Below are 25,043 nucleotides of genomic sequence, written 5' to 3'. Positions count from 1 at the left end.
GATATCCCAAAGAGCGATAGAAGCCGCGTGTGTTTCCTTGGCTAAACTCTGGAAAGCAGATAGCAGATAGTTACATTGTTTCTTCTGTTTTGCAATTCCATCCGATCTTTAATCTGAATGGATTAACCCGCGATAAACCCCATACGCCTGCAGACGAACCTTCCCCAAAGCCCCCCCAGAGCTCGTTCCGATCGTCAAGGACCATTGCACAAAATGGCAGTCTCGACTTCTTCACCGCGATTGCACTTCGAACCCGATAGTGTACCTTTACCTACTTCATCTGATAATGCAGAACCAGCTTCTCCTGCGCTGTCGTCTTCGACAGCTCTTGCACGTTTTGAATTCGAATCTGGCCGAGGAAATGAAGGAACAAAAATATTGATGGTAGAATGGGAAGATGAATCTGCTGAAGGATCCATCAAAAATATGGGAGATTGGGAGGTATCATGGGAAGGGAAAAGCACCGTTCTATCTGCACGAGATGGAGCAGAAGGTAAACTTCATCGACTTTACTTTCTACTGGCTCCGGGAGCTAGCATACCAAGAATAATAAAATTATCACAAGTGGGAGGGAAGACAATTCAAACAAACCCATTACCTGCGATATTCCCACCCGAATTAGGCTTGACTGCACGACAAGCTGGACGGAAAGGAGTGTTACACACAATATGGGCGAAGAAAAGAATATCTGTCTTACAAAGGGAAATTGACGAGGAAATGAAAACAAATGGGGAGGGGATAGGTTTAGAAATGGCCATGCAGGAAAAGCAATGGATTGAGGAAAACTTTGGTGTTGGGCCAAGAGTTACACAGCCAGATTTACAACAGAATGCTACTCCAACTAGTCCAAAAACACCCGGTGGTGGTAGGTTATCCGAGAAGCTTAAGGGGCTGAAGTTAGGAACTAGTGCCCACGACTTAAGTAATATTTCAGGTACGTGTAAAGTTAAATATCGAAGAATGAAGATAGTGACATTAATAAGTCCTAGAACCCAAATTCGAAAGTCAGCAAAATCCACTATCCCCTGAACAGGGCGATGTCGCTGTATCGTCGTTCTCCTTGTTTCATGGAGGAACTTCGCGTCATCAACCACCACGTCTTGTCGCTCAACTTCCACCTAATCATTCCTCTCAATATGGAATGAATTCTCTAAATGCTGTTGCAATTGGTGATGTGTTACAAAGAACATCAGAAGAAGATCAAACGGAAGATGAATTATTCGCCATCAAGATGAGTCCAAGAAGTCCGGAGATGACCAAAAGTCCTTTTAGTTTCGCAACTAAGGACGTAGCTTTGAGCATGGCTCAAAAGGATTAGGAAGCTCTATCGCCATATCTTTGGAAGAAAGTCGAGAAATTTACTTACGATGATATGACTGATGAAACAAACGAAAGAATTGAACGAATTGAGTTGACAAAGTACTCACAACACTGGGAGGTTAGATTTTCAAAAGCTACGAAAACACTCGCTTTATACCCACTACTTTGGTCGTCGAAAATTTGGATTTGGATAAAGTCTTAGCGGCTTATTTTAGATAGTTATTTGGTCACCAATTTTTTATTCCCCAGATTGAATTATTTGAGGGTTTTTGGATTTATTAGGTCTGTTACCGTGTTTTACCAAGGTTCTAAATACACATCTAATTTACTACCGGACCGAAACACACCTCCAGAATCCGAAGTCACTTTAATTGTCCCAGCCGTCTTCATAAATTCCTCTTTTGTATTCGTATACACTGTTGATATACATAAGTCGCAATTGGTCCGTTGAACTAACTGCTAAGTACTAACTACAAATCTGTCTAACATAACGTTCAGTCTAGGAATGTTTCCGTAAGCTTTGGCTAGAACATTTATTTATACTTTCTTTAGCTTTCCCCACGCGTGGGAATATCCCGTCCAGCTCCTCGTGGCATCTCGCGACTATCACTAATAATAAAGTGCGAAACTATTAGTTGACAGCTTCCAACTGATCATTTCTGATTTGTTTACAATTTGAATCGCCTCTCAACTACCTACCTAGGTAGCCGGCATTCTACGCTCGTTGAGTGAATAACCTCATGGCTCGTGCCTACTGCTTGGATAATACGTAGGTTGACTGTCGGGCCATCATTGCCCGACCTAATGAATGATATTGATGCCTCGTTGCCCCTCATCCTGGTCCTATCAAGTTCAATAAGACCTGCAACTATGACGCGACGACTTATTACAAGATTGAACCTTGTTTCTGATCTACATATGACCGAGGTTTCAAACAACAGTTGAGGGAGGGGGTTTTGACGGATATTTCAGACTTCCCTTTTAATAGCTTCATAAATTCGTTTTGCATTTGCTGTTTAACGTTACTTTCCAGCCTTAAGTGACTGCTGCATTGTCGACTAGTTGAACGGACATTCTCCTCTCATCCGATTGCGAATTGTCAAAGCACAACGGTGGATGAATTTTTATCAATGGGAAAAGATCTGACAAAGTGTGGGTCATAAATAATCCATGATAACGTTAACGTGGTCGTCTTATTTTATCTGAAGACCTCCCAGGCTTGCCATTTTATCTCTTGTAGTCGGAGATCTTCAACTCATTATTATACTCAATCAGTTATTGGGTTATCGCTGCAGTCAATCTTGAATGGACGGGGAGCTAGTTTGTTTCCTCGTTTATTGAACAAAGGGATAGAAATTCTCCAAGATAGTGGCCTTGTATTTATGTCAACATCTTAACTATCAACTCGAAGTTCACACCTCTTTACTTCACACCTCTGACATCTTTCACCATGTCTACCAACACCACAATACCCCTGGTGTCCCTATCGTCTACCTCTCTCTCATTTGTAGAAACTCCCTCTAAAACCGCCATGCTCCTCATCATTTCAACATATCTCCTCATAGTCCACTTCCTTCGCTTTTCGAGACAAGACTACATGATCAAAAAATTCGGATACAAAACCCGAGAATCATTAAAAAATATGACGAATACGGATGCGCAAGCAATAATCGGTCACATAGGCGAATTGGAATTCCCCCATTTCTACATTACCAGTCTTCAATTCGCTCTCTTCAAAACTTACGGTGTCCCTACAATCTCCAAACTCCTCGTCGATACAAAACAATTTAGTTCCAAGGAAACAGCGAGTAAACGCTACGCGGATACAACTGTATTAATTGGAGAATTCTCTTCTCATCATCCTCTTCATCCGAGAGTTTTGAAAGCGATTTCAAGAATGAACTATTTGCATTCGGGATATCAGAAAGCGGGGAAGATTTCAAATGATGATTTGCTTTATACATTGAGTGTTTTTATTACGGAACCAATTAGCTGGATTAGGGAGTGGGAGTGGAGAAAACTGAATGAGATGGAGATTTGTGCAATTGCTACGTTCTGGAAGGGGATTGGTGATGCGATGGGTATTTCTTATCATGATCTTCATCGTTTCAATGAATGGAGAGACGGAATTGAATTTTTCGAGAATATCAAGAAGTGGGCAGAAGATTATGAGAAGAGATTCATGGTTCCGAATGAGTATAACAAGAAAACTGCGGATGAATTGGTTCCACTTCTTTTGTTCCTGGTTCCAAATGCACTACTACCCTTTGCGAGGGATGCAGTTGGCGTTCTTATGGGCCCTCTTCTTCGCTCCGCAATGATTTATCCGGAACCCTCACGCCTCAATAAACTACTTACTATTTCTATACTACGTACTCGTCAATTAGTTCTCCGCTACCTATCACTCCCAAGACCAGAATGGATGAGAGTTAGACAAATTTCGAACTCGGATGATAAAGGGGTAGACGGGAGGTATCATAGTACGAGTTATCTCGTGCATCCGTACTATCAACTCCCGGGTTTTTGGAATCGGTGGGGGCCGATGGCTTTAGTTACGAGGGTTATGGGAGGATTTGTACCGGACGAGACGAGGGGGGATTGGTTGACGGAGGGGTATAAATTTGAGGATGTGGGGCCGGACAGAAGAAGAGGAGAGGGTGGGAAAGAGATGAGGGATACGGAAGAGAAATTGGAGAAAGAGAGAACTCCAGGATGCCCTTTTGCTTTTGGGCGATAATTATAACGGAGTGTGGGTATTGCGAGGGTGTGTTTTGTGAGATCTGGATATAAAGCCATAAGGAGAGGATTGATGATCTCGCTGGACACTGTTTACGATATATGCGATAGGGAATAGGAAGCATTTAGATACATAGGATTGGATAGAGGAGAGTAAATGGGAGTGATTGTTTTGGATAAGCAATCTGGTTATTGACATCGTTTATGAATATACCCATTCCGCCTTCATCGTGTAACTGCATCTCAAGAGAGTTTCACAATAACACTGCAACGGGATGCCAAAAATATCGCGGAAATCTACAAATGAGCCGTGATCTCTGAATGTTTGCTATATAAATAAATGGGTATCTTGTGATTAAATCAAAAACTCCAAAAGAAATGGGTATCCTAAAACCATAAACTCCGAGAGAAAACTTGGGTATTACAAATTCAAACTAAAACCAAAACCATGCCATACTCCATATCTCTCAGTTCCCACATGCAGAATTTATCTAAGCCCAGCGCTGTGCCATGCCATACCGCGCCATCCTAGAAAATGTCAAATACATAGCCCTCAACAACCATGCAATCCCACTTAGACCAAATGCCCTATGCCAAGGCCGTTCCCAAGCTATCCCGATATCCCGAATGTTGTAGTGTCATGCGATGCGAAGTGCGAAAGGAGGCAACGCTTGTCAATATGTTATGGATGTGACAGGGAAGATGAGGAAAACAAAGAGGTGCTCAAGTACACTAGGATGAAGACCTAATAATTATTGGAGGACACTATGCCCAGGCGAAAGGACAGTGCCGGAGATTTTGAATATAAACAGACAACTTAAAACGTTGACTTGTTTTCATCAAAGGCAAAAATATCATTTTTACCGAGGAAAAGAGAAGGGTCTGTGACGTCCAGATCTTTGACACACTCCGCGACAAATTCTGGCTTCCAGAGATTGTTGACTTGGCCAGGCAGATAAAATTCCGTCTCGGTCGTCATCATCTTGGGAACTTGCAATTTCTCAGCAAGTGCTAGCTTGGCGAAAGTTGCACCACTAGCCCAGAGCATGTTCTCGGTGTCTTTGATCCGCAAAGCCAATTCTTGTGGCACGCTCTCACAGACCCCCCCTTCCTGCAGGACGAGTCTGCAAGTTGATCCATCGGGATCATATTGATCTTCACCACTCAACCACCTGTTGATGAGCTCATAACTCGCGAGGTCAATCTGTCGGAACATGTTGGAGGAGTGCACAATGTTGGCATCTTTTTGTAGGATTGAAAGGGGCTCACTGTTCATGAAAGTGTCTGGGCTATCATTAAAACCCAGAAGATTTGTCTGTCCGATCTCTTGGCCCGCGAGTTCTCGGATAGCCAGAGCTAATCCAGAGACAGTGGCTCTGGCCTGGGTGGGAATGCGACTGAATTGATATTCTAACTTGGCGTCCTCAACACTCTTATCTAATTCCTGAGCTGTGGACTTGGGGACAATATCTTTTTCGTTTGATCCCGGAGCTTTGGTGTCAAGAGTATCGTCGTTTTTATCTGACTTTCGAGATTCAGTTTCGGACTCAATGCCATCGCCATTATCGTCAGGATCCTCCGAATTGGACTCTGGGGCATCACTTCCATCTTTTGTTGCTGGATCACATGAAGCTTGTCCCTGTGCGTAAGCCTTTGCGTTGAGCTCCTTCGGAGCTTGCGAGCGTCCTCTGATCGGACTTGCATCGCTATGCTCAGGAGCTTCCCATCCAGAATCAGGAGCATTAGCATAGAAGTCAAAATCACTGACAATTTCAATGACTGCAAAATTCTCTTCTTCCAATCCCTCTCTGATGATCTGTGTCACATTGTGCACCTCGCGCTCATCAACCGGCCATCCAACTTCGTAGAAGCTTTCCAGAAGCTCGGCTCTTTCTGGAACTTCCTCGAATTTAACATCTCCAGGAGCGTATTCAACCGTGATGAGTATCCATGGTTCACCATCAAACGTCTCGCTTGATTCTTCGTGAGGCGATTCAATGGGGAACCCAACTTGTCCAATCACAAAGGTCAAATCTTGAGGGGGTCCTTCCATTGTATCTTCGACAATATATCCACCGATGCTTTCGACATCATCAATTAGAAATCCTTGGTCATCGTACAATTGCCAACTCCCTTGATGTCTTGAGGCAAGAGAGCCACCCATGAAATTCTCTGAGGCTGGAATCGAAGGCAATTGAACAGGCGCAGTAGAAGCTGGAGATGATCCTCTTAGTGGTGAAGCACTATATAGATCACCTTCGTCTGCCTCGTTTGGACCATAGATGTCTGACAGAATGCTTTCCTTGGGATTGAAGTTTGACTTCTGCGGTGGCTCAATACTGGTATCACGTGTGGATAAACCATCGCTTTTGCTACCATTGAGAGAGTCGAAGGCTTCATTGGAATTTTCACTATCCGATATCGGGGCCGGGGCAATTCCTTGCTTAGCCAATGCTTGTGCTTTGAAGAGCGAGGCAAATCGAGATTTCTTTGGTGAAACAGATATCTTAACCGTCTGTAGACCAAAGTGAGCCTGTGGAACAGGATCTGGAGAAGTCTCCTCTGCAACCGAGTCTTGTATTCCTTGCTCAGATGTAGGTTGCGCAATGAAGAACTTTGCAAAGCGGGATTCTTTTGGTTGGACAGGGAAATCAGCCATCGCCAAACCAAAATTGCTAACTGGAGCAACATTGCCAGAGGCATTTGGAACTCCACCCTGTGATACCTCTGCCTTAGCGCAACCAGCCTCCTGTTGTGTTTTAAACAATCCGGCCCATCGAGATTGTTTTGGTTCGATTGGCATCTTGATCATGGCGAGACCAAAGTGAACATTGGGAAGTTGCGGAGGTCTTGACTCCACATCTTGAGCTGCTTCTTGTTCTCGAGCTTGTTGCACACGGGCTTCTTGATCATGAAGCGCTGTCTGCTCAAGAGCATTTGCATCATTCGAAGGCTCATGAGCAGTGTTGCTAATAAACTGTTCATTGTCAAGTAACAATGGCTCATCCCGAAGTTTCTTCCACATAGGGTAATAGGAGTCAATGTTAAAGAAGTATAGACGTCCGTCGACTCGAGGATGTTTACACTTTTCGGCCTGGCATCCATACCACCCACAGAAATTGTTAAAGACATACAATTTATCCCCTGGATTTCTCTCAAGATGGACTTTTGCTTTGAAGGTCACACCTAGCCAGTATAATCTTGTCTTGTACAGAACCTCCAACTGAACCCAGCGCTTCTGAATCCTATTTAGTTGGTGGTACTCATTTGGATTAGTCCATGGATTAGGGAGCCAAGGATCGCTAGCTCTGAAATCATCTATTCTAGTTGGAACCGGGTTGTGAGGACCCCAAGGAACGGTGAGACCAGGAGGAGGAAAAACTGATCTGAACTGGCTGTAGCTTGGAATTCTGTACGTGCGTACAATTTCTTCCGCATTAGTTTCCCCAGGTTGTTTGACTCTCTGAGGCACAATCACTTCCTCAGCCTTTTTATCGACTAAATCGGAACCATCCTGCTCGACAGGGAAAGTGTTTCGACGCTCTGATAGATAGGCTTCCCGGTTCGCAACCTCCACTGACATTTGCTTACTAAGCTCCAACATGAAAACTTCTTGCTCCGCTGAGTCCGGCTCGTTTGGTGATTGTGATTCAGACACAACCTTCAAGGTTTCAAATGTGTTGTGGGAGAAAACAACTTCTGATGCCGAATTTGGGAGAGAAGTCTTTCTCGCAGGGACATCAATTGGTGTAGTGACCATCGGAACAGTAGGCTCTGCAAGAACAGAATGATGTAGATTGAGTTGAGGCTCAACGCACATGTCAGATTCATCATGAACAACGTAATTGTTGGGATCATTGAACATTGCCTCATTCTCCGCATCAGAAGGAGTTAGACTGGCACGTCTTCCACATGGATAATGTGAATTTGGCGAGACTAGATTTCCAGGTGCCGAATTGCGTCGTTGACGAAACACATCTTCAGTATCTTCATCCCGAATGCTAGAAGCATCGTTGTCACCGGTGGGGCCCTCAGATAATTGAATTTCATCATCAACAATCTGTGAAAGGTTGGCCGTGGACGTCTGAATCAAACTGGGAGTAAAATTGTCGTACCCGATTGGTTCGCTTACTGCTACTACCACTTGTACAACGCCATCTTCATTTGGTGTAGCCACTGGTGTGACTACCAACTGGTAATCTTCTGGAATATTGACAGACAATCCAATTGATACCAGGGGCAAACTTTTATCCTCCGCGTTGATGTCATTGGGAATAGGAACAGCATGCTCTGTGGCATCTGTTTCATTGACCAAGATCTCAACAGTAAGATCTGCATTGGGAAATTGAACATCAGTATTTGTCTTCTCATAAGGGGTATAAACTTTGTGTGGCTTACCTTGACTATCAACAGCATCGTTGTTGATCGAGATAGCAGGGCCGGTGGCTTCTGCCACCTCAGCTAGTTGATCGCCATCATCGTTCAAATTGCCATCAAGCACCGACTCGATGACAGAGGCGATTGGTGCCAATGGAAGCACAGCGATGTTTGTGGCTTCCACATCTTCAATAGACTGGATACCACCATCAATTACCACCAAAATTGGCAACGCAGTCTGAGCAAGTGAAGGAACTGTAAGTCCATCGTCGATGTAATGGCTAGTTGTATTCTCCAAGCTAGCATTTTCTGGTACTTGCTCAATTGTCTCGACTGTGTTATTATCTGGTGAAGAATGACTTGAAGAACCAACAAGTGTTTCTGATTCTGGTGCGGATTCTGGTGAGTTAATATTAGTGTTTGGCTTATTGGATCAATGCTTAAATGTCAGGGATTTGCTTACCAGTAGAATGTCTTCTAGATCTACTACCAGTCAAGAAGTTAACGAGATTCTTGACTCTATACTTGGTAGTATTGCGAGGATATTGGCTCTTTGTGAGCTTCTTGGACTTTGTGGTATTTACTTGGTTCCCGACCTTCTTGTCCTTCGTGGAGAAAATGCGAGCAACCGAGCGGAAAACTTTTCTGAAACCCATTGTCATGGTAGGCACAATGCGAAAGGTTGAATTAGTGCGTATTAAAAGAGGTGGATATTCCATGTTATTGTATGTGATAGAAAGATACCAACAACTGGATGATGCCGGAAGAAGACGATCAATAGAAAATATCAATTGTATTGAGAAATATGAACTGCGTGAAAGTAGAAGTTGTGATTGCTTTGTGATTACGTTGCTTTCGTGAAGTACCATGTCAAGAAAAAGTAAAGGGGATGAAGATGAAGCAGAAGAAGTCTTAAGTAGTAGGATAGAGCAACCGTTCCAAGTCTCCAAAGACGCTAACATGTATATGTTTGGTATAATACAGTACTGCCTGTTTATGATTGAATGGGTGACTCTATTGAAGGGTATAGATGGTTGACATAAAAGAGATGCTGCCGTAGCTATCTTATGGAAACCAAAGATGTTCGGTGCGGTCCTGTCAGTACAGCATTGGTCCAGCCAACTGATCAGTGTTGTATAAACATGAGGCAGATGGTACATAGACGTTATATATTTTTAGTCCGGCTCTAAATTTACTAGGTACGATAAAGTTCGAAAGTTGTGAGGAACTACCAACCCTATCTAGTTGCATGTTGACCACCGCCGTTCATAGTTTGAAAATTTCTCCTACCCCACAAAATGAAAGTGAAATAATACATAAGTATAATCTATCGAACTTGACTTCAAGCTAGTCATAAAGTTGTACTCTAGATTGACTTCGGAGTTCGGGATGGCTGTTGTATAGGTCGACTTGAACTAAAAGTTTCTCGATGGCCCAACTACTTAGAATGTGCTCCTCCTCATCCCACGCATCTAAATTCAATTCTCTTCCGTCAACTAGCCAGCATCTATTGACAAGCTCCGACAGCAATTCAAGTCACTTCAAGAAAAGAACTACAGTCATAGCCATTCTTATGCTCACCGAGTAACGACGACAACGGCATGACTGACACGTTTTTCAAGATGTTCCTGCTTTCCAGACAGGTGAAGCTAATTTTCGCGATAGTTGGACTATCATTTTGACGTTCCCCTGCAACAGGTATCACCCTCTTAGTGGAATTTGCCCGCTTCTTTTCGCAGCCCTCTCAATTAGTTACAATGTTTATTAACACTGTTTGGTGAACTTGCAGAACCTTTTACTCACGATACATGCCGATTCAAAGAACAGTTTATCTGCCGCGATACCCACGGTCGATCTACAAAGCACCGGCGATTATACTGACAACGCGAAGCAAAGCAAACGTTCGGTATTCTCGCCCTCATGCAGGTTTTTTTTTGAGATGCTTTCGAGCATCTTAGCGATGCATTATTGGAAATATAACGGCTTCAGGTGGACTTTCCAAAGTGAACGCCCGATATGAAAGGCAAATGAATAGCGCATTGTTGTATTATCATTTGCCGATGAGGAAGCACATAAATAATAAGTGGAGAGCACATCTTATCATGCACACTGAGCATTGAAAAGGGCTGCGCCTTTATTGTATAATGATGTTCGACCAACAATGATGACAGGTACTCTGAAAGCCCGAATTGTCTAAGAGAATCTAGATGCCACTGCATGCTAGGCGACAAAGGATTGATGCGCTACATCTTTTATCGAACTATCAGTATCAAATGTATTGTGAAGCAAATGAAAGTAAAATCAAAGATGATGAATTAATACATCCATCATGCTTCATGGATCGCCATGGTTTAGAAGCAAACTTGGATTCCTTTCTGTTCAACAGTGCAAACGAAACGACACAGGGACATGGTAGCCACGATGTAGAAGCCTCAATCATATGAAGTTGTCCTGGAGTGGGTACATCAATACAGAAGGCTACGTTTTCAGAGCACAAGTCTGAGCTACTGTCAAGCTCTCTCAGGCTTCCAGCATAGCGAAGAGGAAGAAGTGAGTCGTTACAAAATGGTTGATGCACACTCATTCTAGGAGAATACTTCTCTCCATCATGGTGAGAGCTCAAGCTTCAAATGGAGAGCAAGTTGCTTAACTTTTATGACATTGTTGTAAAAGAGCAGCCGGAAAATATCAAAGAGAAGTGAACATGGCATGTACAATATCTTGGGAGGCTTTCCAGATAGCTCGCTCCACGTCCATTCGCTCTACTTGCTTGAAAGCATTATCTCAAAACATACAACTTGAGAAGTGAAAACGGGGAAGGTTTGCGAGGGAAGTGAATTTCAAAATCCATTGCCATCTTTCAGAGATATGGCTAAGAAGCGCAGACAAAGATATTATCTACAAGATCAAATAACGCCAGCTAACGACGTTGAGTTAAACATTCCCAGCGACTGCTTTTGGCGAGTGAAGCATGTGGTTTGGGTGGTGAGACGAGAATGAGGTTGTTCGCAGCTCCCTAGTTTATCGTGCACGGTCCTTCCTCAATATCACAGCAAGCTCGAAGCTCCCAAATCCCTAGCACAAAGAGCATCTTACAACAATCCAGGAAATTCCAGCGACGAGGTAATCCATTCGAGTTATTCAGCTGGAGCGCAACTGGGTTTCTCTTGATCCCACTTTCTCCAATAGTACCTACCGCTTCTATCGACTAGCAATCCCTCGGAAGTTCCAACTATGTCTGTTCCCACGAAATACCTATTGGTATCTTTACCAACATCTATCTCTCAATCCAGTGATAAAGAGGAAGCTTTAACAGCTCTCCGGTCTACAATCTCCACCGATAACGGGACTACGATACCTTTTAAGATTCCTGAATTCAAAATCGGTACACTAGATGCATTGGTTGGGCAAGCAGATGATCTCGCAAAGTTGGAAAGCGCTTGTCAAGGTGTTGTAGCAAAAGTTGGGGAATCCCTTCGCAATTTATTGGAAGGAGATGAGAGCAAGATTGCACAGCAGAAGACTGTGAATGACAGTGAGTCTGGTGATCTACGAGCTCGTGTTTGCGATTATGGGCTAATGGTTTGGCTATAGAACCCGCGGATCAATATCTACGTACGTTCTCATGGAACAAAGTTAAATATCGTGCCGACAAACCTCTCGCAGAGTTAATCGATTCGTTACAAAAGGTTGGCATTCTTTTATAGGGAGAGTTAAAGCATTGCTGATCAAAGATAGGAACTTGTTAGTATCGATAACGATGTTAAGGGTAAAATGAACCAATATAACCAAGTCAAGACGAATCTTACAACGTTACAACGGAAACAAACGTAAGAACTCTGAACCTGGAAATATGGCAAAAAGCTAACCATGTGAAGTGGAAATCTCTCTACAAAATCCCTCACTCCGGTCGTCGATCCCAAATTACTGGTACAAGATTCCGAATACCTCGAAACTCACCTTGTCGTTGTCCCAACAAACGTCAAGAAGGATTTCCTTAAGACCTATGAAACCATATCGCCAATGGTTGTCCCAAGATCCTCCGTGGAAGTTACCCATGACGACGAGTTCACATTATTTGCGGTTACAACATTCAAAAAACACAGCGCAGATTTCCAACACAAATGCCGAGAAAATAAATGGACACCTCGTGATTACAAATATGTAGAGGGTGGAAAGGAGGTGGAAAGAAAAGAGGCTGAGAAAGTAGAGAAGGACGAGCGCAAGGTATGGGGTGAAGCTCTAAGACTTGGTAGAACTGGTTGGAGTGAAGCTGTCATGATATGGATACATGTCTTAACTTTGAGGGTATTTGTTGAGACAGTCCTGAGATATGGATTACCCCTGGATTTCGTCTGTGGTTTGGTTAAGGTATGCGTATCGAGCCCAAGTTTTGTCAAATTTTATTAATTCTTTCCAGTCAAACCCCAAAGGAGCCAAGAAAGCGAAAGCGGCACTCGATTCGACATATGGTTACCTCGGAGGTAATGCCTTCGGTCGAGACAAGAAAGGAAAGGCTTTGAAAGATGATTCCGCACTATCTTCGGAAATAGCTGCAGCGGGAGTTGGTGGAGGAGAAGGCAACGAGTACACGGCCTATGTCTATTACGAATTCGAAATCATATAGATAGTGTTGAGGGAATTATGTGGATATGGCGATTGAAAGTTGGCGCATGGCAATGGGAACATATCTGTTGAAGCATGCATTTGTATTATTGTATCGTAGTAAGAGATATCAACAAAGCAATTGTTTTCAAATCGATCAATGTTTTGTTCATTGAATTCTATGATATCTAGCATTTTTGATGAAATAATTCTTTTCAATCGCTCGAAATGTCTTGTCCAAGGTATCTAAATTTACAACTTCAACAACTTCTCCTTCTCCAAATACTCCACAATCTTCTGCACACACTCCTCCACACTCAACTTATCCGTCCTCAAATGAATCTCTGCCTTCTCGGGCTCCTCATATGGCGCACTGATACCAGTGAAATCCTTAATCTCACCAGCTCTAGCCTTCTTATACAATCCCTTTGGATCTCTCTTCTCTGCCTCCTCAACAGGAATATCGATGAAAACCTCAATAAATGGAATAGCGTCGTCTCCATTGGCGGCCTTTTCATGCAATTCCCTCGCAACAGCTCGATCTGCCTTGTAGGGAGAGATGAATGATGTTAAAGCGATGGTACAACTATCTGCGAACAACTTTGCGACTTCGGCAATACGACGAATGTTCTCGTTGCGGGACTTCTCGTCGAATCCGAGATCTTTGTTGAGTCCAAAACGGACATTGTCGCCGTCGAGACGATATGCGGCATGTCCGAGATGGAGAAGATGTTGTTCGAGAGCGGTGGCAATGGTAGATTTTCCAGAGGCAGAAAGTCCGGTAAACCAGATTGTGAAGCCGCGTTGTTTGCGGAGGGTGGTGCGCTCGGCGCGGGTGAGGGAGGGGTGCCAAGTGATATTTCTGAGGGGGGTGGTTAGTATTATATCTTTGAGTATTTTGCTTTCCATTGAAAACTCAGGACAAAGATAGAATTCAAAGTTTACACGCAAAGAGGGAGAACATACGTAGACATTTTAAAGAATTGTGTGAGAAAATTGAGAGTTATTTTTTTCGAAAAATGTTGTGAAGATTAAAGAAATAAAGAGAGAAGAGCAATCACGCAATCACGCAATCGAAATTCAATGGACTGCCGTCGTTACCAAGCCCGAATGTCTCCCCTTGTTAACCCGCTACTGATGCACCATAAAAATCTGCCCCGCACTACACATAAAGTTGGCAAACGCGTAATATGTTTCTGAATGGTGGGGAGTTGATGATCACGTGGGGGTTGTTTTGCGAGCATCTTTCAGGGGGAAGTAATTTATCTCTTGCATTGTTACATTGTGGCAAGGCTGGCCGCTGGGAAGATGGACAGTTTTGTCCAAGATCTGGAAGTCTGGAGATTGGAAATTGGTAGATATAAAATAAGGCCATAAGTCTAATATCTTTCTAGATAAGCAAGGTCACTAGGTGATTCTACAAGTAAAATCTAGATCTCATGCTTCTTGTCTAACCATATATGCGTCTAGAACACTGAATGCACACCCTTTGTCTATACTTGACAACCTTGGTCCCCTTTAACCTTCAACTGAGGAGACGTTCTCTACAACACTCTATGAGACCGGGTATATTCTAGCCATCATCTGAAAGTTAATTAGCATCAACCATAACATCATCCTAGCTTTCCAAACTCACCTTAGCCTGTCTGGGTTCAATAAATAATGCGTTTGCCTCACATAAGACATTCGGTTTCTCTCCCTCCCCAACTAGAGTCTCAATTCTTCCTTCAACCCAAGCCTTTCTGCCCTCGACTTTCGTAGTCTCCGCTCTCAAGACTACAAAAGTTCCTGCAGGTGTAGGTGCTTTATAATTGACTGTCAAAGTAGCCGTCATACCAATCTTATTCGGCAATGCACCAAAACAACATCGTGCTAGTCCCTCGTCTAACATCGTGGCTAGAAATCCTCCGTGTATAATTTTTGGATGTCCACAAAGATCTTCTCCTAGGTATGAGATTGACACAAGAGATTTCCCGCCTGCCTCAGTCCATACAAATGGCGGTACTTGAACACGTCCCGGGCCCATTAATGTTCCACCTGTAAGATTATGTCCTCGCTGTGATTCTGGGATTTTCATGTGTGGCCTTGATTCTGTGAATTCGGGTCGGCTTCGTAGTTCCTTCGCAACTGGATGATTGTTTATATAGGCTTCGACTTCTATAGATTTTGCATCGGTTGGTGTATATAATTTAAGGGACTCCTCATCAGATGGGGGATCAAGTATAGCATTGGCGGCTTTGAAGGCTGGATAAGCAGCTATTGAGAAGCCTACAGATGTGAAGACAATAGCAATTCCAAAGAAAGTGAGAGTTCGTAAGAGAAATGAGGGTTGTGGAGGTGGAGGCGGGGGAATAGTAGCTTTGTGAGGTTAGCTAAAGTTTGGAAAGGGGAATTGGGAAGAACTTACTTTCAACATTGCATAATCGACGAGCTGCAGTAAATGTTCGAGAAGAAGTTAGAGGAGATGAATTCCTTAAAACTGCTCCACGATATCGTACAAGTCCTGAACTGCGAGTTACAGCTCTGTATGTACCAGCTCGAGGCTGTAAAATTTGACGAGAGAAAGACATTTCAGATTGCGCTATTTTCAAGCTACGATCTTTGCATGCTGATATAGAAAAGAAACGGGCAAGTCTATATAGAACTTTCTACGCTAAACGCCAGCTAACAAAACAATTCGTGCGTGGTATATTTTATAATAGATATCGCAATTGATATAGTGTAAATAAGCCGAGGATAATGATTTCCGGACCGGCCCATTTAAAACCGGCGATATGTTCTGCCGAGATCTTATCTTATCTTATCACACGAGATCAGCTAGCCTTCACCAGCTAACAAACTACTAGGTAGACTAGCAAATTAGGTACGTATTGATGCATTTTGTACCTGCTTTAGTCTGAATCGATGATATTATATGAAGGCCTAAGCTAAGGATCATAGTCAACAACTCTGATATCGTAAATGTGAACGGGTATTGTGGGAAAAATCTAGCACATCCTTCAACCACCAAACAGCGACGTCATCTTCTGGGAGTTCTGGTCATTAATCACTTCAAGCCTTGAGTTCCATAGTGCCTGCTCTGTATCCAAACAATTGTCACTCTATTGACATAATCATCACGTGAATTGAGACATTGCCAGTGATAGAAACGTATAGCCAAGTAAGTCAACACCTGTTTTCAACTGATGCATAATGATCAACGTTTAGCCCCTCATTTTATGCATTTACAGCTACCCCTGTTTGACCTCAGCCCATTTACTTATAGGCGGGAACACCCATCATGAACTGACCTTCTTCCAAATACATTCACCTCAATCTCCAACTCTCGATTATCTTCATCATCTTGCACAATCACTTTCTCGAGCACAAATCCAAAAACATCAAGTCAAACAACACTATCCGTACGTTCATCATGGCAACCGCAGAGACTGTCCAACTTGGCGATATCCATGCCCCAAAAGAAGATAGCATCATTGCTTTCAAAAAAATCGAAACAGAACTCAAGAAGAAACTTCAACATCTCCGCCACGAAACCAATAGTTCGTCTCCCTTTCTGTCCCCTCTCCAATCCCCATTCCCATCACTAACCCACTTCCCTATAGAACACGAGCCCCAATACTTCGCTCCTATCTCTCACGTCCCAGATCACACCCTTACCTCCTTCACTTCCTCTTCCCTCACCTCCGTCCGCGTAGCCACTAGTGCCTATGGACTTCACCTCCTCGGCAAAGTTCTCATTCCAGAAACCGAAGATAAATATTTCATGTTTCGAGCTTTCATCCCCGGAGATTCAGATACCGCTACTCTTCATTGTATACACATGGAAGAAACGGATGTTGGAGGTGAGGAGGGAAAGTTTTTTAGAGCAATATTTGAGGAGGAGGATGAGTTGAAGTGGTTTGATGAATAGATTTTCAGTGCAGGAAGGGTAGAAGAAACGAGGGAATGTATGAAATTAGGAAGTTATGAGGTTATTGTTGATTGTGGTTTGGCCAAAGGAAATCATGGGCACTTGAACAGGGAAATGAGCAATGGTATCCAGAACCAGAATATTTCAATCAATTATTATGCTGCCTGGACTCGTGATTTGGAATGGGTATAACTTCTTGAATTCATCTCGAGATATCCGTACTGACTACCTGCAAACATTTTTACACAACACCCATCACAATTATGTGTAGACATTTTCCTTTTCCCCATCTACCATATTGCTACTTTATCTTCCCTTTCCATTTCCCATACCCATGTCCTCATCTCCATCATCTTTGTCCAACATAGCCGCATAATCCTCCGCACTAGCGAATGTTGGAAGATTCTTTAGTTTCCTCTTCTTGCTTCTGCTAGTCTCTTTCTTCTCTTCTTCCGCTTCAGGGCTCTTTGCTCTCTGTAATTCAGCTTCAAATAATGCATCCATATCCGATCCTGCTTCATCATCACTATCCTTGAGGTCATCATCTTCTTCCGAGAAGATGCCCTCTCCATCATCTTCCTCAGCATCTTGCATATCCTCATCCTCATCTTCTCCTTCAACATCGACTTCCTCATCCGATCCCTCAATATCAACACCACCTTCAGAATCATCCTCGGACATGTCAAAGTCATCCATATTCAAATCATCATCATCAGACTCTGGACCCTCGATATCTGGCTTACTTTCAACCAAAGCTTGCCAAATTTCATCCTCATCTTCATCCTCATCATCTTCTCCGTCTTCGCCCTTCTTCTTCTCCTTCTTTTTAGATGCATCCTTACCCTTACCAATCTGGTTAAAGTATTTATGGAAGAAGACTTCATCAACCGCAACGTCCTCTGCCTTCTTTCTCCAGAATGCTTCTGAGTTGACAGATTGTTGGACCTTGGTACCACGATTGGATACAAGGATACCTTGACTTGCCCCACCAGCAAGAGGTTGCATAAGGGAACTTCCCTTTGGTGCTCCAGCTGCTGCTTTTGCGTTTCTGTAGACAAAACGATCTAAGAAATGGGTTAAGGTGTGGGAAGCAAGATCGGGTTTAGGGGGCATTTTTTCGTCATTGATAAGGCGGTCGACAAATAGAGATACAGATGGATGGAAATGTCTCAAGAAAGGAATCTAACATTATTAGTAAAGCTCTCTCATTCAATAGAACGCAACTCACAATTTCCCATAAACAGCTTTTATCAGCATTGCTATGTTCTGGATCTCTCTTCTTTCCATCATATGTGTCTGTTCTAGGTTTCGAAGGGGCTATTGTAGCTTGAATATCTGCAGTCTCTCCTTCTTCTGGCACATCTCGATAAACCTCTTCTTCCTCTTCATCGTTTGCTTCAGGAGTATTAAGTAGAGTCTTGAGTCCAGGGAATGTGACTTCTAACTCTCTTAACAAATAGATAATACCACAAATGAATGGAGGTTGATGAAGAGTGACAACTTGTAACATTCTTTTCGTAAAAGCCTTTACGCGCTTGATATTGACATCTGATTTCAAAGCCCTGTAGAGTAAATTGAGATACAGTGCATGTTTTGAAGATGTGATTAGACGAGGATCGAGTAAGGATTCGTAGAGAGTTCTATAGAATCTGTCGACGGCAAGGTGTTTTGTTGTTGATAATTGCTCAATTAACATCAAAGCTTGGATACTAGTGTTGAAGTTGGACGAATGTGTGATTCGGAATAAAGTGTCCATATGTTTCTCGAGGCTAGATCTAGTCAGTGTTGTCCACGGCCATTATAATTCATGAAACTTACGTTAAATCATCAGTTTTTGTGAATGGGAATGCACGATTGACACCGGTCAAAACAGCAGAGATCATCTTCTCTGTTGTTTCCTCACTTGCCTGCTTTGCTTCCTCTTCTGCTGTCAACTTTTCCTTTGCTTTCTTTCCCATAGCACCTCCACCTCCTTGGATCTCTCCTTTCTTGTTGAGTTTAGGACCAGTAGGTTTGATAACTTCGGGCTTTTTGAGAAGGGATACGAAAAGGCCGAAGTAAATGCTCAAAAGTTTCTTCGCAACCTCCTCCTCTTTCGAACTGAGAATCGTTTGATTGAGAGTATTGATGGCGTAGTATTTAGCGTGTGAACTCTGACCAGGTCTCAATATAAGTTCGTTCTCGATGGAATTGATAATGATCGGCTTCATCAAAGGATGGGAAGTTTGAAGTTGCATGAGGAGATATGATGATCGTGAAGCGATCTTTTTATCTGGATCACCAAGTTTGTTGACCAAGAGTCGAAGTAAATTGGATTCTTGTTCTGGCTTATCCTTTAAAAGTTCGTAGACGTACATGACAGCTCTTGAACGAGCATATTCTACCTCATCGCTACACCAAACTTCCAGAATCTTGAGCATATCAAAATATGACTCCTTGAGCCAATCTTCATATGCCCATGAAATGAGATGTGCTTTGGTCATATTCCCTGGTAAAGGTTGTCCGGATTTCCAAACTCCAGTGTCGCTTTCTTGCAATGTACCGAGAAGTCCAGGTTGTGAAGCAAATGTACGAAGACGTCTATCTGCAGGAAGCACCACACCAGCGCCGAGCAAATCCTTCATGGCTCCCAATGCTGTAACGGCTTGTCCTCTACTTCTTTTCTTTGCCAGATCCAATAAACTTTCGAATGATCTTGTAGTATGAACTGGGGATTCTTGAACAACCAAAGTCAAAGCGGAAATTTTATCGGATAATGTACCGGAGGACATAATAGTAGCAAGGAAACGATGTGAAGAAGTCGCAGAAAGATGTTTCGAGGCATATAGAGTACTGTCGGCTTCAAGAAGGGCTTTGGCATATTCGTTTAGGTTGTTGATTGACGATCGATATGGTCCTGTCTCGCTGAAGTCTCCCGCAGGGAGGATGGGGAGATCTGCTGCATGCCAATCTGGTCGCGCTTCAAAATTCTATAATCGGTCAGTGGACTCAAAATAAAGGTAAGGAGCTACCAACCAGGCGATTTTGATCCTTCACAGATTCTTTGACTTGAACCGCCGCAGGTTTCTCTGCCGCTTTGGAAGTCTTTGAAGATTCTTTGACTTTAGTCGCACTCTTCTCTGGTACTTTGGGTGCCTCTTCGGGTTCACTGGATTCTGATTCTGATTGTAAGGCCTCATCCCGCCAATCATCAGCATCTCCCTCCTCATCCTCCTCATCAGCTTCTGCTTCAGGAGCTTGTCCTTCAATTCCAAGACCTGCTACAAATTTGGCAAACTCGTTTTTGAAGTCCTTGTCTTTGGATTTGGTTGTTGGCTTTGCTTCATTCTCAGAATCAGATTGTGCATCGAGTACAAGATCTAAATCTTCCTCTGTTCCTCCCAATGCTAATATTTCTTGTAACAAAACTTCTTTTTCACTTCCTCCTGATTTTGGCGCTTTGTTGACCTGTCGATCCTGATCCTCCTTATTGGTATCGCGCTTTCGTTTTTTATTGTTTGACACCATTTTGTACAATCAAAGTAATTCAATTGGAGTGATGGTGGTGAAAATATCGAGGGCTGTTTAAATTATTTCTGACAAAAGTTGCGACACACTTAGAAGTTCTTGATTGGAAAAAAAGTTTAATTCACCGCCTTTTATTCTGCCATTGACTGCCGGGACAAAGATTTTCCGATGCTAGGAAAGCTTCATTCCCCAATATCGTGTAAATTGAAACTTTTCATTGGCTTGGTGGCATGATGGTCAATGTGAATCAAAAGACAATCCGAAAGATATATATGATAAGAATGAAAACATAGTATTTCTTTCCATCTTCCCTTATCCCAACTGTTCATTCGAACTTGTTCTGAACGTAAGACGCAGGACCGGCAAGTACTTCAAGATGCGTTCCCTCCAAAGTATTTCGAGGTTTGGAGGATCTACAACAAACACTTGGAGTCTGTGTCGGCGTACAGCACTTTTCCCGCGGTCTTTCAAGCTTTCATATTCTCAAACGCAATCAAATCTTTCTACAATCGTAGGTTCAGATTTATCATGAAAACAATCTTCAATCACGTGTGTGTTTTATTGATTAATTGATATGGTAGAGTGATGATAGGGCAAGATTATCTAAGTTCTGGATACCTACTGGTGGTATAGCTGCAAGCGCAGATGAAGGTAAGACTCAAACTAGTTATGTTCATCGAACTTGTGAGAACTAATTCGTATTAGATTCTCATGCAAAACTTATTCGAGGAGGGTTCTTACGTCAGGTGTGTTGTCAAGTCATTCCTCTTCACTCACAAGGCATCCTCTCACACCATGGATAGGCCCACACAGGCATCTTTCATATGTTACCGCTAGGAAGAAGAGTACAGGACAAATTAGAAGCACTCATTGATAAGCACATGTCAACGTTAGGTTAGCAATCCCGTTCCGCCAATTTGTTTTCCCCATTCATGCTGATATTAATGTCTTCTGAAAGGTGCATCGAAACTTGCCTTGTCATCTCTGTCATCTGAAGAGCTCTGGGTCAAAAGTGGTCGATTGAATTCTAGTTCTGAGGTATTTCCCATCATATGATTTTATTACCATAATTGTAACACTATCAGCTCTTCCGATTGGAAGACCGAAAGGAGGCGAGGTATCTTCTTGCTCCTACACATGAGGAAGAAATCACGGAATTGGTTTCAAATTCAGTCCAATCATACAAGGAACTTCCTGTTCGTTTATATCAAATCAGTTTGTTCGAATCTGTCATCTTCTCTGTTCCTCGCTCATTCATATTTAGCTCGAAAGTATCGTGATGAGCTGCGACCAAGGCAAGGACTTCTCCGTTCTCGAGAATTCGTCATGAAAGATCTTTACACGTTTGATTACAACAGCACTTCCGCTCTGTCAACTTACGAAGACGTCCGCAAAGCATATCATAATCTTTTCGATGAATTAAAAATTCCATATCTTGTAGCCGAAGCAGATTCGGGAGACATAGGCGGTGACCTCAGTCATGAGTTTCACTTTCCAACTAAAATCGGAGAAGACAATATCATCAGTTGCAGTAAATGCAATTATGTAGCAAATGAGGAGTTAGCAGAAAGCGGGCTGCCAAAATCGGGTGAAACTGAGAGTTTGACGAACGAGTCCAAAAACCTGAAGAAGGTTGGTGGGTTCTCTCGTGATGGATCTGCCCTCATTGTCACTTGGTTTTATTCTGAACGTGGAGAGGAGTATGACTTGAACACAAGTTCAATAAAAAGGCTTGTACCGGACTACGACCCTTCGAGGAAAGTTGGACATGTGGAATTGTCGCGACTCATCAATGAGGATTTTATGCTCACGAATACATGTCTCAACAAAACAGATGAAATCCAAATCACTCATGTGATTAATCTTATTGATGGACGAGTCCCTCTTGAGTTTTCAGAGGCAGTTTCCAGGAAACCAGAAGTGCACTCTGATTCGTCTTTGAATAAGTTTAAAATTTCGTCTTTCGCCCAGGATCCACTTACTGGGGAATCATTAAATTTGAAGCGTATCGCAGAGGGCGATGTCTGTCCCAAATGTCAAGAGCCGACGTTGAAAGTCGAAAAGGCCATTGAGCTTGGACATACTTTCCACTTAGGTACACGATATAGTAAGCCGATGGAAGCAACTGTTACTGTACCTTCTGGACTTGTGGGGGGAAATCTTAAAGCTGGAGAGAATGAACCTCAGCAAGGAAGAAATGATCAAATACAGGTTCCTATGGAAATGGGATGTCATGGTATTGGCGTAACGAGAATGGTTGGAGCTGTTGCAGAAACTCTAGCTGACGAAAAGGGGTTGAATTGGCCTAGAGTTATGGCACCTTTCGAGATTGTTGTGGTACCAGGAAAGGGATTGGATGAAGATGCATTGCAGATATTCGACACTCTTTCTGCTGCTGCAATGGATCCAGTAGTTGATGATCGAGAGGTATCGATTGGTTGGAAAATGAAGGATGCCGATTTGATTGGGTATCCGGTCATTGTTTTGCTAGGTAGGAAGTGGAAGGAAGGTTTATGTGAGGTTCAATGTAGACGGCTGGATGTTAAGGAGGATATCAGGGTTGAGGATTTGAAGAATTTTGTTGGGAAGTTGTTGAGTCAGCTTTGAGTCAAAGAGGTGTACTATAAATTGTAATACATCTCACTAACGTGTACCAATGATTATCAGGTCCTGGTAGAATATTGTCAAATAAAGGGTTTCACTTTGATATTCCATGTACTAATCATTTAGACGAGAGTCGAATTTGGAGGCAATTTGTCAAGGGGCGCGTACGATTACTCGAGTTATTGCTGAGCAGTCATTTGAACTTATCATATATTATCTATGAGCATATACTATTTTTTGAAATAACCTCAATACACTAGACTAAATCGATCAACGGAATTTAGGTAACTAACTGGCTACTTGTTCAAGAACCGATTTCGGCATCAGGCTCCCATTCTGAGGCGTTTCACAGTGAATTTCAAACAGAACAGTTGGAACACAGAAATACGTGCTTTCTATCCCGCGAGGTATTCACTCCTCCGCCTTCGCAATATAAATTTGCCCTTCACTGCAAAGGATTTGCAACTTTTCGCTCCATGTACGATCAAACACTGTCATCACGCTCAACTTTATCAACGTTTCTCTCGGTTTATTCCAGCAGAGAAGCAGCCTTCCAGAATCAATAGCTGCACTGAGATACAAACAACCTCGCCAGCTCTATCTCCTCAACAAAATGTCTTCACCCCCACGCAAACCCACACTCAAAGTTCTCGAACCCTTCGATCAAGGCAAAGAAGCAGGTAAACAGGCATACCGTGAGGACAGAGTAGAGGAACTACTTAAATTCCAGTACTCGGAAGAATACTTCAAAGGTTACGAGGCAGGTGTAAAAGCAGAAAAGAATCTCAGAATCCCCGGCACCGAAGAATGGGAAGCTGATAGGATTGCCAAAGGGGCCCAAAAAGCCAAGGAGCTCGAGCTATTCGAGAGAATCGGAGAGGAAAAGGCCAAAGAGGCTAGAAGAATTAAGGAAGCGACTGAGGCTGCTCATTGCGATGCTGTTATGTTTCACAGGGAAGTTGGTGAGTCATTTTACAGATATGTGTAGGCTGAAATGACGGCTCACTGATCACACCGAATGTAGATAAGTCTCGAGGAGCGTCGAAGGAGGAGTTGAATGAAACTTTTGGGATGAATATGACCTTTGCAGACATGGGAAGAATTTTAGAAATTCACGGCCCTCGTGCGCAATTGGATGGGGATGGCCAGATTAAGGGCGGGCTTGAGCGTGGGGAAGTAAGTATCTCTCTCGCTTGTTCGAACTCAATAGGAGAAAAGCTAACATTTGGTAGTACAGATAAATGAAGTAATTGACACTCATAAATAGCTGAGTTGTTGGGGTTGGGGAGACAAAAGTTTGCTGGTCTAATAATTCCTCGGGTCATATCGAGTCGAGGTACAAAGCTACAATTGGAAAGGAACAGAATGACAGCTGGTTGATCGATGGAAGATAGTAGGGTTTGCTTCGACCTATTCTCATTATCCTCCCCCTAAATCAATGCAATTAAAGCAATAATATTTTGAATATCCTCCCTGAATTGTAATACTAGTTAACTACTATTAGTTGAAAAGCTTTTCATATCAAAAACCGATATTTTACTATATTTTCAAATATAAAAATATCTATAATTTATAATTCAAATCCTTTTAAAATTCATTTTTATAGTTTTTATAATGGTAATTAATATTTTCAATATTTCAAAATTCTTAGAAATTTATATTATAAAATTTTACATAATTAAATTGAAGTATTAAAAAAGTTATTTAATTCTTGTTTGTTTTGTTAATAAATCTACTTACTTTGAAAATACTTTAATTACGTAATTTGATCAATAAAATTATAAAAAAATGATTGATTTTATTATTGTTAAAATATTATGAAAAGTAAATCGATTCATAAAAATCAAAAAATATTATATTATATTAATAATTATAAAGAAACTATACGTACAGTCACCATGCACTCCTACTAGCCGAAACACATTTTTTCCATTTTTGATATATTTTATTCTTCAACACTACAATTTATTTTATTAATTATACC

The 25,043-nt window shown here is 42.4% G+C and overlaps 10 protein-coding genes across 10 annotated transcripts; 6 read left to right on the top strand and 4 right to left on the bottom strand.

Annotated features, from left to right (window-relative positions):
- Positions 1-39: 39 nt before the first annotated feature.
- Positions 40-1,568, top strand: BCIN_11g00200 (hypothetical protein). Its single transcript, XM_001552392.2, has 2 exons — positions 40-934; positions 990-1,568. The coding sequence occupies exons 1-2, from the start codon at positions 214-216 to the stop codon at positions 1,316-1,318; spliced, it is 1,050 nt and encodes a 349-aa protein (XP_001552442.1). The 5' UTR covers positions 40-213; the 3' UTR covers positions 1,319-1,568.
- Positions 1,569-2,652: 1,084 nt separating this feature from the next.
- On the top strand, positions 2,653-4,190 carry BCIN_11g00190 (hypothetical protein). The gene has a single exon (XM_001552394.2). It carries the CDS (start codon positions 2,771-2,773, stop codon positions 4,055-4,057), a length of 1,287 nt encoding a protein of 428 aa, XP_001552444.2. The 5' UTR covers positions 2,653-2,770; the 3' UTR covers positions 4,058-4,190.
- A 170-nt stretch (positions 4,191-4,360) lies between these two features.
- Positions 4,361-9,843, bottom strand: BCIN_11g00180 (hypothetical protein). Its single transcript, XM_024695762.1, has 3 exons — positions 8,897-9,843; positions 8,455-8,832; positions 4,361-8,388 (listed from the first exon to the last, which is right to left on the bottom strand). The coding sequence occupies exons 1-3, from the start codon at positions 9,591-9,593 to the stop codon at positions 4,874-4,876; spliced, it is 4,590 nt and encodes a 1,529-aa protein (XP_024551556.1). The 5' UTR covers positions 9,594-9,843; the 3' UTR covers positions 4,361-4,873.
- A 1,650-nt stretch (positions 9,844-11,493) lies between these two features.
- Positions 11,494-13,107, top strand: Bcvma5. Its single transcript, XM_024695761.1, has 5 exons — positions 11,494-11,968; positions 12,028-12,122; positions 12,172-12,263; positions 12,312-12,804; positions 12,854-13,107. The coding sequence occupies exons 1-5, from the start codon at positions 11,668-11,670 to the stop codon at positions 13,058-13,060; spliced, it is 1,188 nt and encodes a 395-aa protein (XP_024551555.1). The 5' UTR covers positions 11,494-11,667; the 3' UTR covers positions 13,061-13,107.
- A 113-nt stretch (positions 13,108-13,220) lies between these two features.
- Bcmet14 lies at positions 13,221-14,052 on the bottom strand. Its single transcript, XM_001552397.2, has 2 exons — positions 14,005-14,052; positions 13,221-13,900 (listed from the first exon to the last, which is right to left on the bottom strand). Exons 1-2 carry the CDS (start codon positions 14,010-14,012, stop codon positions 13,291-13,293), a joined length of 618 nt encoding a protein of 205 aa, XP_001552447.1. The 5' UTR covers positions 14,013-14,052; the 3' UTR covers positions 13,221-13,290.
- Positions 14,053-14,376: 324 nt separating this feature from the next.
- Positions 14,377-15,647, bottom strand: BCIN_11g00150 (hypothetical protein). Its single transcript, XM_024695760.1, has 3 exons — positions 15,446-15,647; positions 14,675-15,396; positions 14,377-14,622 (listed from the first exon to the last, which is right to left on the bottom strand). Exons 1-3 carry the CDS (start codon positions 15,606-15,608, stop codon positions 14,593-14,595), a joined length of 915 nt encoding a protein of 304 aa, XP_024551554.1. The 5' UTR covers positions 15,609-15,647; the 3' UTR covers positions 14,377-14,592.
- Positions 15,648-16,365: 718 nt separating this feature from the next.
- BCIN_11g00140 (hypothetical protein) lies at positions 16,366-17,099 on the top strand. The gene is made up of 2 exons (XM_001552399.2): positions 16,366-16,577; positions 16,641-17,099. Exons 1-2 carry the CDS (start codon positions 16,451-16,453, stop codon positions 16,946-16,948), a joined length of 435 nt encoding a protein of 144 aa, XP_001552449.1. The 5' UTR covers positions 16,366-16,450; the 3' UTR covers positions 16,949-17,099.
- A 32-nt stretch (positions 17,100-17,131) lies between these two features.
- On the bottom strand, positions 17,132-20,503 carry Bcmak21. The gene is made up of 4 exons (XM_001552400.2): positions 19,964-20,503; positions 18,767-19,917; positions 18,177-18,717; positions 17,132-18,130 (listed from the first exon to the last, which is right to left on the bottom strand). Exons 1-4 carry the CDS (start codon positions 20,453-20,455, stop codon positions 17,255-17,257), a joined length of 3,060 nt encoding a protein of 1,019 aa, XP_001552450.1. The 5' UTR covers positions 20,456-20,503; the 3' UTR covers positions 17,132-17,254.
- A 275-nt stretch (positions 20,504-20,778) lies between these two features.
- Bcaim10 lies at positions 20,779-23,121 on the top strand. The gene is made up of 7 exons (XM_024695759.1): positions 20,779-20,966; positions 21,037-21,106; positions 21,161-21,201; positions 21,259-21,349; positions 21,414-21,493; positions 21,541-21,670; positions 21,720-23,121. Exons 1-7 carry the CDS (start codon positions 20,832-20,834, stop codon positions 23,060-23,062), a joined length of 1,890 nt encoding a protein of 629 aa, XP_024551553.1. The 5' UTR covers positions 20,779-20,831; the 3' UTR covers positions 23,063-23,121.
- A 464-nt stretch (positions 23,122-23,585) lies between these two features.
- Positions 23,586-24,387, top strand: BCIN_11g00110 (hypothetical protein). Its single transcript, XM_024695758.1, has 3 exons — positions 23,586-24,021; positions 24,084-24,235; positions 24,292-24,387. The coding sequence occupies exons 1-3, from the start codon at positions 23,673-23,675 to the stop codon at positions 24,298-24,300; spliced, it is 510 nt and encodes a 169-aa protein (XP_024551552.1). The 5' UTR covers positions 23,586-23,672; the 3' UTR covers positions 24,301-24,387.
- The last annotated feature ends 656 nt before the right edge of the window (positions 24,388-25,043 follow it).

The sequence above is a fragment of the Botrytis cinerea genome, chromosome 11, assembly GCF_000143535.2.
Source record: "Botrytis cinerea B05.10 chromosome 11, complete sequence".
Lineage (NCBI taxonomy): Eukaryota > Fungi > Ascomycota > Leotiomycetes > Helotiales > Sclerotiniaceae > Botrytis > Botrytis cinerea.
This window is presented reverse-complemented; position numbering and strand designations above follow the sequence as displayed.

Bases quoted from the DNA above. Each gene is read 5' to 3' on its own strand.
- Bcvma5 (XM_024695761.1), top strand. From the start codon at position 11,668: ATGTCTGTTCCCACGAAATACCTATTGGTATCTTTACCAACATCTATC. The intron at 12,123-12,171 runs GTTGGCATTCTT...GATCAAAGATAG, and splicing joins TAATCGATTCGTTACAAAAG to GAACTTGTTAGTATCGATAA. The intron at 12,805-12,853 runs GTATGCGTATCG...AATTCTTTCCAG, and splicing joins TCGTCTGTGGTTTGGTTAAG to TCAAACCCCAAAGGAGCCAA.
- BCIN_11g00190 (XM_001552394.2), top strand. From the start codon at position 2,771: ATGTCTACCAACACCACAATACCCCTGGTGTCCCTATCGTCTACCTCT.
- Bcaim10 (XM_024695759.1), top strand. From the start codon at position 20,832: ATGCGTTCCCTCCAAAGTATTTCGAGGTTTGGAGGATCTACAACAAAC. The intron at 21,350-21,413 runs GTTAGCAATCCC...GTCTTCTGAAAG, and splicing joins TAAGCACATGTCAACGTTAG to GTGCATCGAAACTTGCCTTG. The intron at 21,494-21,540 runs GTATTTCCCATC...TAACACTATCAG, and splicing joins GATTGAATTCTAGTTCTGAG to CTCTTCCGATTGGAAGACCG.
- BCIN_11g00200 (XM_001552392.2), top strand. From the start codon at position 214: ATGGCAGTCTCGACTTCTTCACCGCGATTGCACTTCGAACCCGATAGT. The intron at 935-989 runs GTACGTGTAAAG...AATAAGTCCTAG, and splicing joins CGACTTAAGTAATATTTCAG to AACCCAAATTCGAAAGTCAG.
- Bcmak21 (XM_001552400.2), bottom strand. From the start codon at position 20,455: ATGGTGTCAAACAATAAAAAACGAAAGCGCGATACCAATAAGGAGGAT. The intron at 19,918-19,963 runs GTTGGTAGCTCC...GACCGATTATAG, and splicing joins TGAAGGATCAAAATCGCCTG to AATTTTGAAGCGCGACCAGA. The intron at 18,718-18,766 runs GTAAGTTTCATG...GACTAGATCTAG, and splicing joins ACAAAAACTGATGATTTAAC to CCTCGAGAAACATATGGACA.
- BCIN_11g00150 (XM_024695760.1), bottom strand. From the start codon at position 15,608: ATGTCTTTCTCTCGTCAAATTTTACAGCCTCGAGCTGGTACATACAGA. The intron at 15,397-15,445 runs GTAAGTTCTTCC...AACCTCACAAAG, and splicing joins TCGATTATGCAATGTTGAAA to CTACTATTCCCCCGCCTCCA. The intron at 14,623-14,674 runs GTGAGTTTGGAA...ATTAACTTTCAG, and splicing joins TTGAACCCAGACAGGCTAAG to ATGATGGCTAGAATATACCC.
- BCIN_11g00140 (XM_001552399.2), top strand. From the start codon at position 16,451: ATGGCAACCGCAGAGACTGTCCAACTTGGCGATATCCATGCCCCAAAA. The intron at 16,578-16,640 runs GTTCGTCTCCCT...ACTTCCCTATAG, and splicing joins TCTCCGCCACGAAACCAATA to AACACGAGCCCCAATACTTC.
- BCIN_11g00110 (XM_024695758.1), top strand. From the start codon at position 23,673: ATGTCTTCACCCCCACGCAAACCCACACTCAAAGTTCTCGAACCCTTC. The intron at 24,022-24,083 runs GTGAGTCATTTT...CACCGAATGTAG, and splicing joins TATGTTTCACAGGGAAGTTG to ATAAGTCTCGAGGAGCGTCG.
- BCIN_11g00180 (XM_024695762.1), bottom strand. From the start codon at position 9,593: ATGTACCATCTGCCTCATGTTTATACAACACTGATCAGTTGGCTGGAC. The intron at 8,833-8,896 runs GTAAGCAAATCC...TTAACTCACCAG, and splicing joins ATCTAGAAGACATTCTACTG to AATCCGCACCAGAATCAGAA. The intron at 8,389-8,454 runs GTAAGCCACACA...TTCCCAATGCAG, and splicing joins CGATGCTGTTGATAGTCAAG to ATCTTACTGTTGAGATCTTG.